Here is a 13,396-nt window from a genome sequence, read left to right as displayed (position 1 = left end):
ACACAGTAAGAAGAAAACAATTTTCTGAATATGGGGATAACTGAAACGTTTTTCTGTTTGGGATCTGTGTCCGAGGAGTGTATTCAAGAGGTTTTTCGTTTCTGTGGGTTGTGTGCTGGAATAGCGGGGTACTTTTATTTAGAGCGAGGGTGTACCCTTGACGGACTTCTGTGGTCTGTGTCTTCTTGGTGAGGGGAGCTGGGCAAATGTACTGTATAACCAACACTGAATTAAATTATTTATCCCAAGCCAACGACGAGTAAGGTTGCTTCGTTTTTTATATTTCATACACAAGTACATTGGCACGTGTTTCACAATGAAAGACAATTTATACATCTTTTCAGCTGGGAATACAGAAATGTTTTGAGAGAGAGACCAGGGTCTTTTCTTCAACACAGGCATGATGTATGTTCATTTAGTTAAATGAACTCTGCGTTTAACGAGCTCATTGGGGAGTGTGAAAACGGGATTCACATTGTTTTTGTCATGTGTCAGCTGCAGAAACTCGAACACCCGCCTGAGTGTTTCAGAAGGGAAGTTTATCGATAAACAGACAATAAACACAGAGAGAGAGAAAAGAGGAGACGAAGGGGGATCGAGGAGGAGGTGAAGGTGGAGGACACTGATATGTATATGCTTTAGGTTGTTGGTTTTTTTATCGTGGATTACAGGGCTTTTTTCATTGATTCTCGGAGAAAAACGCACATGACCTGTCCGCTAATGCAACCTGTGTGTGTGTGTGCACGCACACACGTGTTTGTTCGTGGGTTCATGGACACGAAAACAAGCTGGAAAGTTTCAGCTTTGACCAAAGAAAGAACCGTCAAAACAAAAAAAAAAAAAAGACCATCAGCAAACAACAATAATTTAACTTATTCAACTTCCATCAGATTCATATTTTGATTTCCTTTATTTATTGATCTCCTGAGAGGCTGTTGAGTAAATTGTGTTTTAATGCAACATCATTATTAGATTTGTTATATTCGATTTAATCCAGAAGGGCTCACAGAAGGATTCGCAATGCCAGGACTCAGAGGACAAAAGTGATGGTTCAAAAAAGTTTTACTAGACAAGCTGTGCAAACAAAAAGAGTACAGGCGAAAGTACAAATCCATAAGTGCAAAAAAAAAAGGGTAAAGTCGAAGATCAGGTATCAAAAAACAAGAATTGCACGACAAAAGAAAGAAAGGAAACCGCTGGGACGCTGTACAAGACGAGGGACGAACTGGCGGACAAACATAGGGAGCACATAGACTAAAACAGAGGGAAAGGTGAGGGGGAACCTTTTAGGTCACAGGTACAACACCTTGAGGGAGGGCAGGTAATCAGGGAGCAGGATGACTCACAGGGACAAAAGGCCAATCTGAAAGACAAGACTGAGGGATAACAGCAAACACATCATTGGTTCAAGAACATGACAATTATCAGCTCATTACAGAAGATTCTGATCTGAAACACTGAAAGACGATAAGCTGTTCTTTGTAACTTTTCTGCAGGGTTTTAGTTAAAAAAAACAAACGATTTAAATACCAACATAACCCAAAACTGATACAGATGTAAAACTTACAAAACATTTTTCACACTCGAGAGCTGTTAGGCAAAAACACCGCTCTGATTAACTGAAAAAAAATCAACTCCCAAGAACGTTGAGACGAACCTTTGTAGATAAAAATGACCCGTTCACTTGATGCTAATAAAAATTCACATGGACAATCCATGCTTCAACAACAAAAATCTTGAACCACGGGTCCTCCCTTTCCTTAGCCTCAGTTGCCATATTTCAACATGAAAATTATATAGATATACTTCAAAGTTTAGTTAAATCTTTTTTTCTACTCTATGGTTTTTAGTTTTTTTTTTTTATGAAGTAAATTATTGAAGTTATTTCTTCAACTCAGACTGAAAACAGGCTTCAGTTTTCATTCATCATTTCAAATTTTTAAGATGATTAATTATTAAATTATAATAATAAACTACATTTGCAGGCGAAATGATTCATCTGGTTTGTCAGCTTGGACCTGTCTCGTTTATATCCATGAAACTCAACACCTGTACAGGTAACACGCTGTGTCAGGGTTTTTTGTGGGCAAGTTTTTCCTCACTGGAACCGAGGGTCTAAGGGACAGCGGGTGTCTGTCACTCCCTGTACAGATTGAAAGCCTCAGGGGAAAATGGACTTTGTGACTTTGGACTGTACAAAATTAAAATTGATTTGATTTGATTTATTTGTCATAACATGACATTGAATCCACATGTTTGTTTCATGGAGCTTTGCCACCCCCGGCCGGATGATTGTCTGCACAAAAACAACAAGCAGCTGAATGACTGATATGAGTTTCAGATACGTGAGAATCAGACACATTGTGTCTCAGGCGGATGCAGAAAAAACTAGTCCACGCATTTGTTTACTTCAAGGCTGGACTATTGTAACTCTTTGTTATCAGGGCTGCTCCCCTAAAGTCTCTGAGGACTTTGGCAGTTAATTCCGAAATGCTGCTGCAGTGTTCTGACAGGCAACCAAGATCAGGAGATCACTCTCTCCCATTTGGCTTCTTGCATTGGCTCTGTTACATCTCGAATAGAATTTTAAATTCTTCTCCATACTTACAAAAGCTCTTCATGGTCAGGCCACCATCTCATATCTAAAAGAGAGCCATAATTACATTACTACCCTCTAGAACACTGCGCTCTCAGGGACGCCCTGGGTTCCTTGTGGTTCCTTGGTTCCTTGTTGTTCCTATAGTCTCAAAAAAGTAGATGGGAGCCAGGAGGCTTTCAAAGCTGTAGGCTCCTATTCTGTGGATGGAAACAAAACTACCATTTCTGGGTTCGGAGCAGGGACCCAACGGTTTCAACATCTTAAGAGTTTTAAGCTTGAAGGACTTTCCTCTTTGATCCGAGCTTATAGTTCAGTTGCTTGCTCAGGTCATCCCTAGTTATGCTGCCATAGGATTAGACTTCAGGCAGGAATGTTCTCTCTCTCTCTATCCTCTGTTCCTCTCTCTCCAATCTGTAACACATTCATGTCTCATTTAATCATGTCACTAACGAAACACTTTTCTGGAGTTTCTGTCTCTGTCGCCAGAATGTTTCGTGGATCGTGGCTGCTGCTTGTGGTCCTGCATGACGTCCACTACAACATATACTACTGTCCATTATTGCTGCCATATCTGCTACTGTTAATCATTTTATCAGTCATTGTCATTCATGTCATGTTATCATTATTGTAATTCATTGTCATTTTATCAGTTCCTTGTAATTCATTGTCATTTTATCAGTCAGTGTAATTCATTGTCATTTTATTCAGTCATTGTAATTCATTTGTCATTTTATCCAGTCATTGTCATTCCTTGTTCATTTTATTCATTCATTGTAATTCATGTCCATTTCCTCCAAGTCATTGTAATTGTACAATATTGTTTGTGTTGATTTGTTCTGTTACACTGACATCTATTGCACGTCTGGTCCGTCCTGGCCCGAGAGGCTCCCCTCCTTGTGTCTTCCTGAGGTTTTCTTCCCAACCTGTTTTCCCTGTTAAAGGTTTTTGTGGGCAAAGTTTTTACCACAACACCACACACACACAAACCCAACCACACAACAACACACCACACACCACCCCACAACACACCACAGGCTTCCTGCAGGCAGGTTTATGATTCCACTGATTACTGAGATATGATAACTGTCAAAGGTCACAGTGGCACCGAGAGACAGAAACACACAGGAAATACAAACACCTTTCAACCAACACCCCTGTCCACACCTGTCCAGCTCAGTGCAAAGGTTTTGACCTCTGCGAGATGTTACCCACTGAGGACTCAAGCAACTGATATTCTTCAACTGAAAGCGAGGCTAGGAGTTAAACTGACTCCCTGAGCCCCACGTTGGTCTCGGCTTCACTTCCAGTTTAAAAACCTGTTTACATTACTTCTGATCAAAACTAGCGATGTCAACAACTTTGCTACCAGCCAATCATCATCCCCGGTCCCAGCAGCAGCTGATCTCAACTGCTAGTAGTCCAGCCGCAGTCAGCCCAGAACCCGAACCAGAACCAGACCCAGCAGCAGCTGATTATCACTGGCCTAGTTCTCCAGCAGCAGTCAGCGCCCAAGAAAACTCAGAACCAGAAACCAGACCCATGCAAGCACGCTGATCTCACTGCCGGTCCAAGCAGCAGTCAGCAAGGGCCTCGGCGTCTGTATTCAGCCTATTATTTCACCAAAGCTCTCCCCAACCCACTAAAAGTCAGTCCCACATTTACCTTGGTTTCCGGCGGCTTCTTGCCGCACGCACGCCACTCTCTCCCTTTTCTCTTCTTAGCTTCCTCCGTCATATATTTTTGATGACCCACGGTTCTGTTTGATGAAACCAGGTTTGTTTGATGACACAAGGTTCTGTTTGATGACACAGGTTCTGTTGCTCTCAACCGTTTTGTGACGTTAAACGTGAGGAGACGTGTGTCTCGATTGACAGAAACACCAGTCTAAACGGTTTCTTTTCTTTTCCAGTGTTACTCCTCCTTGGTTTTTCCCTTTTGTTTCTGGTTCTTCCTGGTTCCTCTCTGGTTCTGGTTCTCGCCTCGGGCCATGCTGGGCAGAACCGGAACCATCGGTGGGCCGTTGCAGGTTGAGGTCCAGCAGTACTGCTCCCTGTCTCCCTTCTCCTCCCTGTAAGGTCTCTATCTCTAGGACTCGTTTACCGCAGGCAGTGAGCGCAGGAAGTCCAGGTCGGGGCAGAGGTGGGACAATGAGCTCGGGTCAGATCAACCGCATCTTAAGGTGAGGGGAATTCGACCTTCAGTGTCAGTCCATTGACCACTCACTGGATTCAGTCCATCTGTTTCCCAGGCCAACGAATACAAGCACACCCTCCAGAGGCCCCCGCCTCCCACGGTGTCCTGGGTTTCCATAGCCGCCAACATATTGCCCTCCAACTAACCCGGGCGCGGGACCGCCGGAGGCAGCGCCACCTTGCCTGCCGGGCTGTGGTGGTCGCAGTTTTGGTCTGCGGCTGTGTTTTACGGGCATGCGGGGTCGGCGTGCGCTCATTGCTGTCAGCCAGGAGACTCGTTCTCCTACATTGCCGTGCAACCCTGCTCTGAAACTGTGGCAGAGCTCGGTCGAACGGGCGGTGGGGAGGGACGGGGCTTACCGCCACTGCTGGCGTGGCAACAAACCACCCCCGCGATCACAGCCACCCCTGCCGGAGGAGCAAGCTCCTTCCACAGCCTCCGAAATACTGGCAGGAGAGGCTGGAGGCGAGGGGGAACGGCCGGGATGACGACGAGGGTTATTCCAACGGGGTTTCAAAAGACATCTGTCTGACCCGGATGTACGCAGGTACTTGTCTGGGCTGCAGTGGCGACCCTGGTTACCAGGGATTTAACCTGAGTTCTTCTGACAGAAGGTGAACATTAGTTTATGCTGTCACTTCTGGCTTTTTGATTTTCATTATCTGTCTCCCTTCTGATTGATCTGCAGACTGCTGGCAGGGGACGGTCAGCGCTGGGTCAATGCTTTCCGTTTCGCCTTGACTACGACCCTTTCAGTGAAGCCAGGTTTCACCGGTCCCATGTCCTCACCAGGTGTGTTGATGTTGTGTATGAAGCACCTTGGTACATGTAACGTTATTCCCTGTTGGCTGTCAAAGGCTTTGGTGTCCTGTTTTCTTTGGTTGTAATGCTAACGAGATTCAGGTTTTTGATTCAGCTTGTCTCTCTATGTCCCAGGAGGTTGCTCTTCCCTGGAGGAGGGCGTGTCTCTCTGTCATCACCCTCCGCGTGGCGCTGTCTGGCCTGCCCCAGCCTTGCCCGCCCACATTTCCAACGGGGTCCTGCAGTGGCTAACCTGGGCGACAGGCCGGGCCGTGCTGGGTGTTCAGGAGGCAGGACGGGTGCTGGTCAGCGGTGAGTCTCACCAATGCCCAAAACGCACCAAAACCCAGATGAGCTTGCAAAGGATTTTAGGGAAAACACCCGCTGGTTCTGAGCACAGGACAGTGGTCAGACTACGGCCGCCTGCGGTGGTCTGCTGCTGCCCTTTAGGGCGTTTGGTGATGTTTCCGTTTCAAATGGAGCGCAGAGATGCCTTGAACCGGGTCTACGCAACACGGACCAGACCTCTTTTCCGCGGCTAAGCGAAGGCTGGTCCGTTACACCGGCCCCACTCACTTACCTGACCCCGCCCTAACCTGAGCGCGGAGCCCCGGCGGGTCACCGACACCGCCATCAAGACCCGCTGACAGTCCTGGTCCTGGCCACTGACGGGACCTGGGAGCTGATGCACCGGACTAGACCGTTTAGTCCAGCTGGTCGGAAGAACACTGACAGGTCAGGTCACATTCACCTGAACAGTACCAGAAACCACTGGGACCTGGATCTGCTCACTGCGGGCAGACTACGGAAGTGTGTTGTGGTTTGTGGGATCACAAAGAGTCTGACTTGCTGTGTCATCACATTTGTACATGTGTAACCAGAACCTTGCTCTGTATCCCGACGGTCAGGCACGGTTCTCTAAAGTTGAACAGTTGAGTGTCAGGTCAAAAACAGTGAAGTGGTCAGGTTGAAAACCGTTGAAAGTGGTCCGGTCAAAAACGTTGAAGTGTCAGGTTTTCAAAACGAGTTGGAAGTGTCAGGTCAAAACAGTTGAAGGTCAGGTTGAAAGTGAAGGAGTGTCAAGTGTTGTGATGCCGTTGAAGTGTCAGTGTGAATAGTTGACAGTCAAGTGTCATGTCGACCCGAACGTTGATAGGTGAGTTGTGGAACAGTTTGAAGTGTCAGTTGTAATAGTTAAGTGTCAGGTCGAACAGTTGAAGTGTGAGTGTGAACAGTTGAATTGTCAACGGTTCGAACAGTTGAAAGCTGCAGTCGCTGTGAACATTGAGAGTGTCAGTGTGAACAGTTGAAGTGTCAGTGTGAATAGTTGAAGTGTCAGGGTTCGAATCGAACCGTGAAGTGTGGAGTTGTGAACAGTTGAAGTTGTCAGGTCGAAACCAGTTGAAGGGTGTCAGTGTGAATAGTTGAAGTGTCAGGCGAACAGTTGAAGTGTGCAGTGTGAGACAGTGAAGTGTTTTGTTTGTTGTTGTTTCCGGTCTCAGCAAGCCGAAGAGACCCATGGTTTCCTGGTCTGGGCATGACGCTTGGGCAGCCATGCAGCGGACTACTGCTGGAGCGGGAGGGGAGAGGTTCTGTCGGTGCTGGGTCGGAACCAGAACACGCAACCACCTGCTTCGCCACGCCCTCGGGGGATGTACGGGTACGGAGCAGGGCACCAAACCGATCTGGCCAAGATGCTGAGCCTGCGGACAGAAACTGGCCCGAAGCGGTACGTGATGACAATTCACCATCACTGTTGGTTCCCACCTGACACGAACTGGGGACCTTTAACCGAGAACCGTTTATATGAACGTTCTCTGTTCATATAAACTTTGTCATGTTTTGATTCTAAAATAAAAATCACCATACTGTTATATCTACCTATTACAACTATCTACATCTATCTGTACGTGTTGTGTAAGTACTGTATATCTATCATACATCTAATCTTATGTGACCACACCGTTCCAGGCAATCAGGAGTCAGGGGTTACAGCCATCACTTCCTGTGAGCAGTCTTGGAGACTTAAAAATAAAATTTATTGATTTACAAAATCAAACTCTTGATTAGAAAACAGTTCAACTTCAAATCCAACCAATCTAGCTGACCAGCATCAGCAAGCTCACAGAGCTTCCCATCACTGGGACAATACCAATGGGGTGGGGCTGGTTGGAGGCCCCGTCCCGTGATGTTGGTTGATGACATTCATGAAGTTGGTTGGCCTGACAGAAACCGGAGGGTAAAAACAAGCTCACAGTCCAAGGTGTTATTACGTTTACACTCTTTATGCTGAGTGACCGCATTTAATTGGGACTGTTGACTCTGTTAACCTGCACCACAAACACACTGGAACTATGTACTGACCTTCATCGCAGTGGTTAAATGTAAATTACGTACATTAAAACGTTTGTATCACTCCAGTTTTATTGATTCGATCACAGGAATTAAATTATTTACGAACAGGCGTGTTTCATCAGAACCAATCCACCGTCATCAGAAACCGATCCACGTCATCAGAACATCCACGTCTTCAGTTGAGTCTTTTCAATTAGTCTTTAGCACTTTCGTCCCAACGTTTTGTGAGGGAGTTTGTGTCGTGTGGCGGTTCCATGACTGTCCACAGCTGCTGCTTCAAGGGACATTCAGGGACCTTCTGTTCACTCCATGTTCTTGTTTCTTCAGCCAATCAGCTGTTCATCCTGCTCCGCTCGCCTCTGGAGGAAATCCCACCTGCTGACATCACTTCCTGTGGAGACCAAAATCTTCAGGTTTATTTTATTCACCACAAGTCGTCAGGTCCGTCACGGGTCGTCAGGTCCGTCACCAGTCGTTTCAGGTCCGTTCACGGGTCGTCAAGGTCCGTCACTGGGTCGTCAGGTTCCGTCCCCAGTCGTCAGGTCCGTCACGGGGTCGTTCAGGTCCGTCACCAGTCGTCAGGTCTCGTCACGGGTCGTCAGGACCGTCCCAGTCGTCAGGACATTCAGAGGTTCTTGTGTTTGTTGAGCTGTGAAGGTGTTGGCTTATTGGACCTGATCGATTCTCTTCACCTGAACCCTTTTCAGTCTGCTCAGACAGGACAGGTGAGTCAGCCTCAGGCTTTCTGAAGGTCTGCTGACAGATGCTTGTTTCGTAACAGATATGGCTCCTGTGAAACAAAGTGAAAATCAATGTGAATCTCGTCATCAAAAGGCTCGTCAGTAATTCTGACGGCCGTCGTTTACCTGGAGAGGTTCGAGGTTGATCCTGCTGAGAGCCGCCAGAGAACGCCACGAGAACGGACGTTAACCCAGAGCCCTGAACGCAGCATTCGACCCGTTCAATGACCACCGAATAAATGAACTATGGGGAGAAAGAAGTAACATACAAACTACTCCCACTGTGTGTGTGTGTGTGTGTATATTTGTGTGTGTGGCGTGTGTGTACTGTGTGTGTGCTGTGTGTGTTACTGGCGTTGTAGAAAGTTGGCCCCCTTCCGTACAGCAATGTAAAACAAAAAGAGACGAGGCAATGCGGACGTTTAAGGCTCCTCCTCCTGTCTGCTGATTATTGGAACAGGTAGACACCTTTACATGCCATGCCCCTGGAGGTGGGAGTCCTGAAAAGCGACACCGCTTGTTTGTGTGTGTGTCTTACTGAGGTCCACGCCGTACTTGGCCCCGCCCCCTTCCTTTGGGACCCACCCCCTGCTTCGAACGTGCTGATTAGGCTGCATTATGAGCTGACGAAGTCAGGCCGCAGGACCCGGAAACCTTCTCACACGCTGGACGATTGACAAGGCTCCGACACTCACAGGAGAGGACCTGGATGCGGTCCATCTTTAGTTTTATACAAAACCGGAGGTGGAAATTGACATGGGCAGACAGACAGGTACCTGGTTTTGGTAGATAGACGGCAGCCCAGACTGTTAGACCAGGAAGAAGGCCTGCAGGACAGACAGACAGCTGTTGAATTTGCAGTGAAACGAGGCCACGCCCCTACCTGCTGTCCAGGTACAGGTTGTTTTACAGAATGACCTCTGATGACCTCACTTCCTTACAGTAGCAGCTGAGGCTCATGGGTAAACATAGTGTGTGTGTTACCTCTCCAACTTGAGTTGGGCAGGTACCTCTATTGCAAGAGACCGGAGTCCGCCGGGACCTCCCGGGACTTGCTGGGCACGTTTGAGACCACCAGGACAAAACCCGGACCAGGAGCCAAAGGCATCAGGATCTGGCACCAGATTCAGAGTCAGACCCGATTCTGGGCTGGCGTCACGAGGTCTTGTTCTGAGCTGGGCTCCGATCGGATCAGAATCATGGTCTGGATCCAAGGTCCAACCCCTGGAATCACAAAACAGTTTCCGGGCGATGTGGACTAACTCTGGACCTGGTTTTTTTAACCTGACGTGGGCCTAACTCTGGACTGGTCTAAACACGATGGGACTAACTCTGACTGATTTAACCTGGACATGACTAACTCTGACCTGGTTCTAAAACCACGATGTCGAATAACTCTGACCTGGTTTAACCTGACGGTGGACTAACTCTGCCTGGTCTAAACGATGTGGACTAACTCTGACTGATTTTAACCTGACATGGGGACTAACACTGAACCTGGGTCTAACACAATGTGGGACTAAATCTGAACCGGGTTAACCTGACGTGGACTAAACTCTGACCTGGTCTAACACGATTGTGGCCTAACTCTGACCTGATTTAACCTGCCGTGGACTAAACGTCTGAACCTGATTAACCTGACGTGGACTTAACGCTGACCTTGGTTTAACACGATTGTGGATAACTCTGACCGGGTCTAACCACAATGTGGATCATCTGACCTGGTAACACGATGTGGGACTAACTCTGACCTGGCCTAACCCAATGTGGACAACTCTGACCTGGGTTTCAAACCTGCCGTGGACTAACGCTGGAACCTGGTCTTCTAACCCAATGTGGACTAACTCTGACCTGGTTTAACCTGACGTGGATTATCTCCACTCTACCTGCCAGCTCCTCTTGGTCCTCTGTCTCCAACCTCCGACCCGGCCTTCAACCCTCTTTGTGGCTCCTCCGTCTTGTCTGGCTCCTCCCCGCCCTCCTTCCAAAACACTATCTCCTAACATCCTCATTTCCATGTCTGAGACAGTCTGCAGCATGGGTTTGATTGACAGTGGTCTTCCTCCAATCCCTGAGCAGAAAAAGAGCTGACTCCGCCCACCTGAGCAGCTCATCCCTACCTGGAGGAGGAAAAGGATGTAATTTCCTGGGTGAACAGGACAGGCTGTGGATTTCATAGCGTTGAACGGGCGACAGGATGTGATGTCATGGTGGTGTGAACAGGACAGGATGTTATGTCATAGCCGTGAACAGACAGGCTTGATGTCCATGGTGTGAACGGGAACCGGATTGTGATGTCATAGCGTGGAACAGGACAGGATGTGCTGTATGGTGTGAACAGACAGGATGTGATGTCATAGCGTGAACCGACAGGCTGTGCTGTCATGGTGTGAAACAGACAGGATGTGAGTCATAGCGTGAACAGGACAGGATGTGCTGTCATTCGCGTTGAAACAGAACAGGATGCCGATGTCATGGGATGAATACAGGGCACCAGGATGTTGCTGTCATTAAGCGTGACACGACAGGGATTGTGATGTCATGCAAAGTGAACAGACAGGGTGTGATGTCATAGCGTGAACAGACAGGATGTGATGTCATAGCGTGAACAGACAGGATGTGATGTCATGGATTGAACAGACAAGATGTGATGTCATAGCGTGAACAGACAGGATGTGATGTCATGGCATGAACAGACAGGATGTGATGTCATGGTGTGAACAGACAGGGTGTGATGTCATAGCGTGAACAGACAGGATGTGATGTCATAGCATGAACAGACAGGATGTGATGTCATGGATTGAACAGACAGGATGTGATGTCATAGCGTGAACAGACAGGATGTGATGTCATGGCATGAACAGACAGGATGTGATGTCATAGCGTGAACAGACAGGGTGTGATGTCACTGACCTGTACTTGGAGATGACGGGCAGAAACAAACCTTGGTGTTCTGTAACAGACACAGAGATCAGCTGACTCGAGTGAGCAGCATTGATTGGACCAGTGGATCAATAATGATGATGTCATGATGTGGGTGTAAACTCACGCTCCCATTGGACAGAGATGCTGTGGTCCGGTCTGGCTCTGGACAGGATGCCTTTCCCGAAATAACCCTGAAACAAGAAAACAGCTGTTCAGCCTAAGAGACCAAACCCAGGGCAACAAAACACGATGTGGACTAACTCTGACCTGGTCTAACATGTAGATTAACTCTGACCTGGACTAACTCTGACCTGGACTAACTCTGACCTGGTCTAACATGTGGATTAACTCTGACCTGGACTAACTCTGACCTGGTCTAACTCTGACCTGGTCTAACTCTGACCTGGTCTAACTCTGACCTGGTCTAACTCTGACCTGGTCTAACTCTGACCTGGTCTAACTCTGACCTGGTCTAACATGATGTGGACTAACTCTGACCTGATCTAACTCTGACCTGGACTAACTCTGACCTGATCTAACTCTGACCTGGACTAACTCTGACCTGATCTAACTCTGACCTGGTCTAACTCTGACCTGGTTGTGGATGTTCTGGATGTGGTCCGGATGACAGACTAGCACGTGTTGGTTGATGAGCTGCGCCCTGAAGTGGCTCCTCTCCTCCGGGCTGCGGCTCACCGGCAGCGGGGCTTGGTACTCCTCATGTACCCGGGTTCGTCTCCGGGGTGGCCGAAACTCCGCCTGCATGCTGTTCGGATCGGCTCGGACCGGCTCCGGCCCGTCAGAGTCTCTTCTGGATCCGAACTGTTGAAGTCTCTGCTAACAGTTAGCCTGTTAGCTTCATTCATCCACACATCTGGTCGGATTTGTTTTGGGTGTCGGACGCGGTGTCACCAAATCTGTGTCCGGCCGGAAGCTGCGCTGTCAACTGTAGATCCGCAGTGTGTTGAACACATGAACACACACACACACACACACACACACACACACACACACACTCTGATCGTTGTGTGAACATGAACACACACACACTGATGATATATAAGCACATATGCACATATATAAGCACATATATAAGCACATATGCACATATATAAGCACATATATAAGCACATATACACATATATAAGCACATATATAAGCACACATACACATATATTAGCACATATATAAGCACATATACACATATATAAGCACATATATAAGCACATATACACATATATAAGCACATATATAAGCACAAATACACATATATTAGCACATATATAAGCACATATACACATATATAAGCACATATATAAGCACACATACACATATATAAGCACATATACACATATATAAGCACATATACACACATATAAGCACATATATGAGCACATATACACATATATAAGCACATATATTAGCACATATACACATATATAAGCACATACAGTATATTAGCACATATACACATATATAAGCACATATATAAGCACATATGCACATATATAAGCACACATACACATATATAAGCACATATATAAGCACATGTGCACATATATAAGCACATATATAAGCACATATGCACATATATAAACACATATATAAGCACATATACACATATATAAGCACACATACACATATATAAGCACATATATATAAGCACATATGCACATATATAAGCACACATACACATATATAAGCACATATACACATATATAAGCACACATACACATATATAAGCACATATATAAGCACATATGCACATATATAAGCACATATA

The 13,396-nt window shown here is 46.8% G+C and overlaps 1 protein-coding gene across 1 annotated transcript in view; it reads right to left on the bottom strand.

The window, feature by feature from the left end:
- The window catches only part of tsen2 (TSEN2 tRNA splicing endonuclease subunit), a 17,604-nt gene that overhangs the window by 2,928 nt on the left and 1,280 nt on the right, over window positions 1–13,396 (bottom strand). The window contains exons 2-4 of the mRNA XM_027278946.1: window positions 12,208–12,559; window positions 11,738–11,804; window positions 11,602–11,641 (exon numbers count right to left, since the gene is read on the bottom strand). Coding sequence (XP_027134747.1) covers window positions 11,602–11,641; window positions 11,738–11,804; window positions 12,208–12,378 — 278 coding nt within the window. The 5' untranslated portion in view covers window positions 12,379–12,559. The remainder of the gene's footprint in view (window positions 1–11,601; window positions 11,642–11,737; window positions 11,805–12,207; window positions 12,560–13,396) is intronic.

The sequence above is a fragment of the Larimichthys crocea genome, chromosome VI, assembly GCF_000972845.2.
Source record: "Larimichthys crocea isolate SSNF chromosome VI, L_crocea_2.0, whole genome shotgun sequence".
NCBI classification, from domain to species: Eukaryota; Metazoa; Chordata; class Actinopteri; family Sciaenidae; genus Larimichthys; species Larimichthys crocea.
The sequence above is the reverse complement of the archived record's forward strand: the minus strand, read 5'-3'. Positions and strand labels throughout refer to the sequence as shown.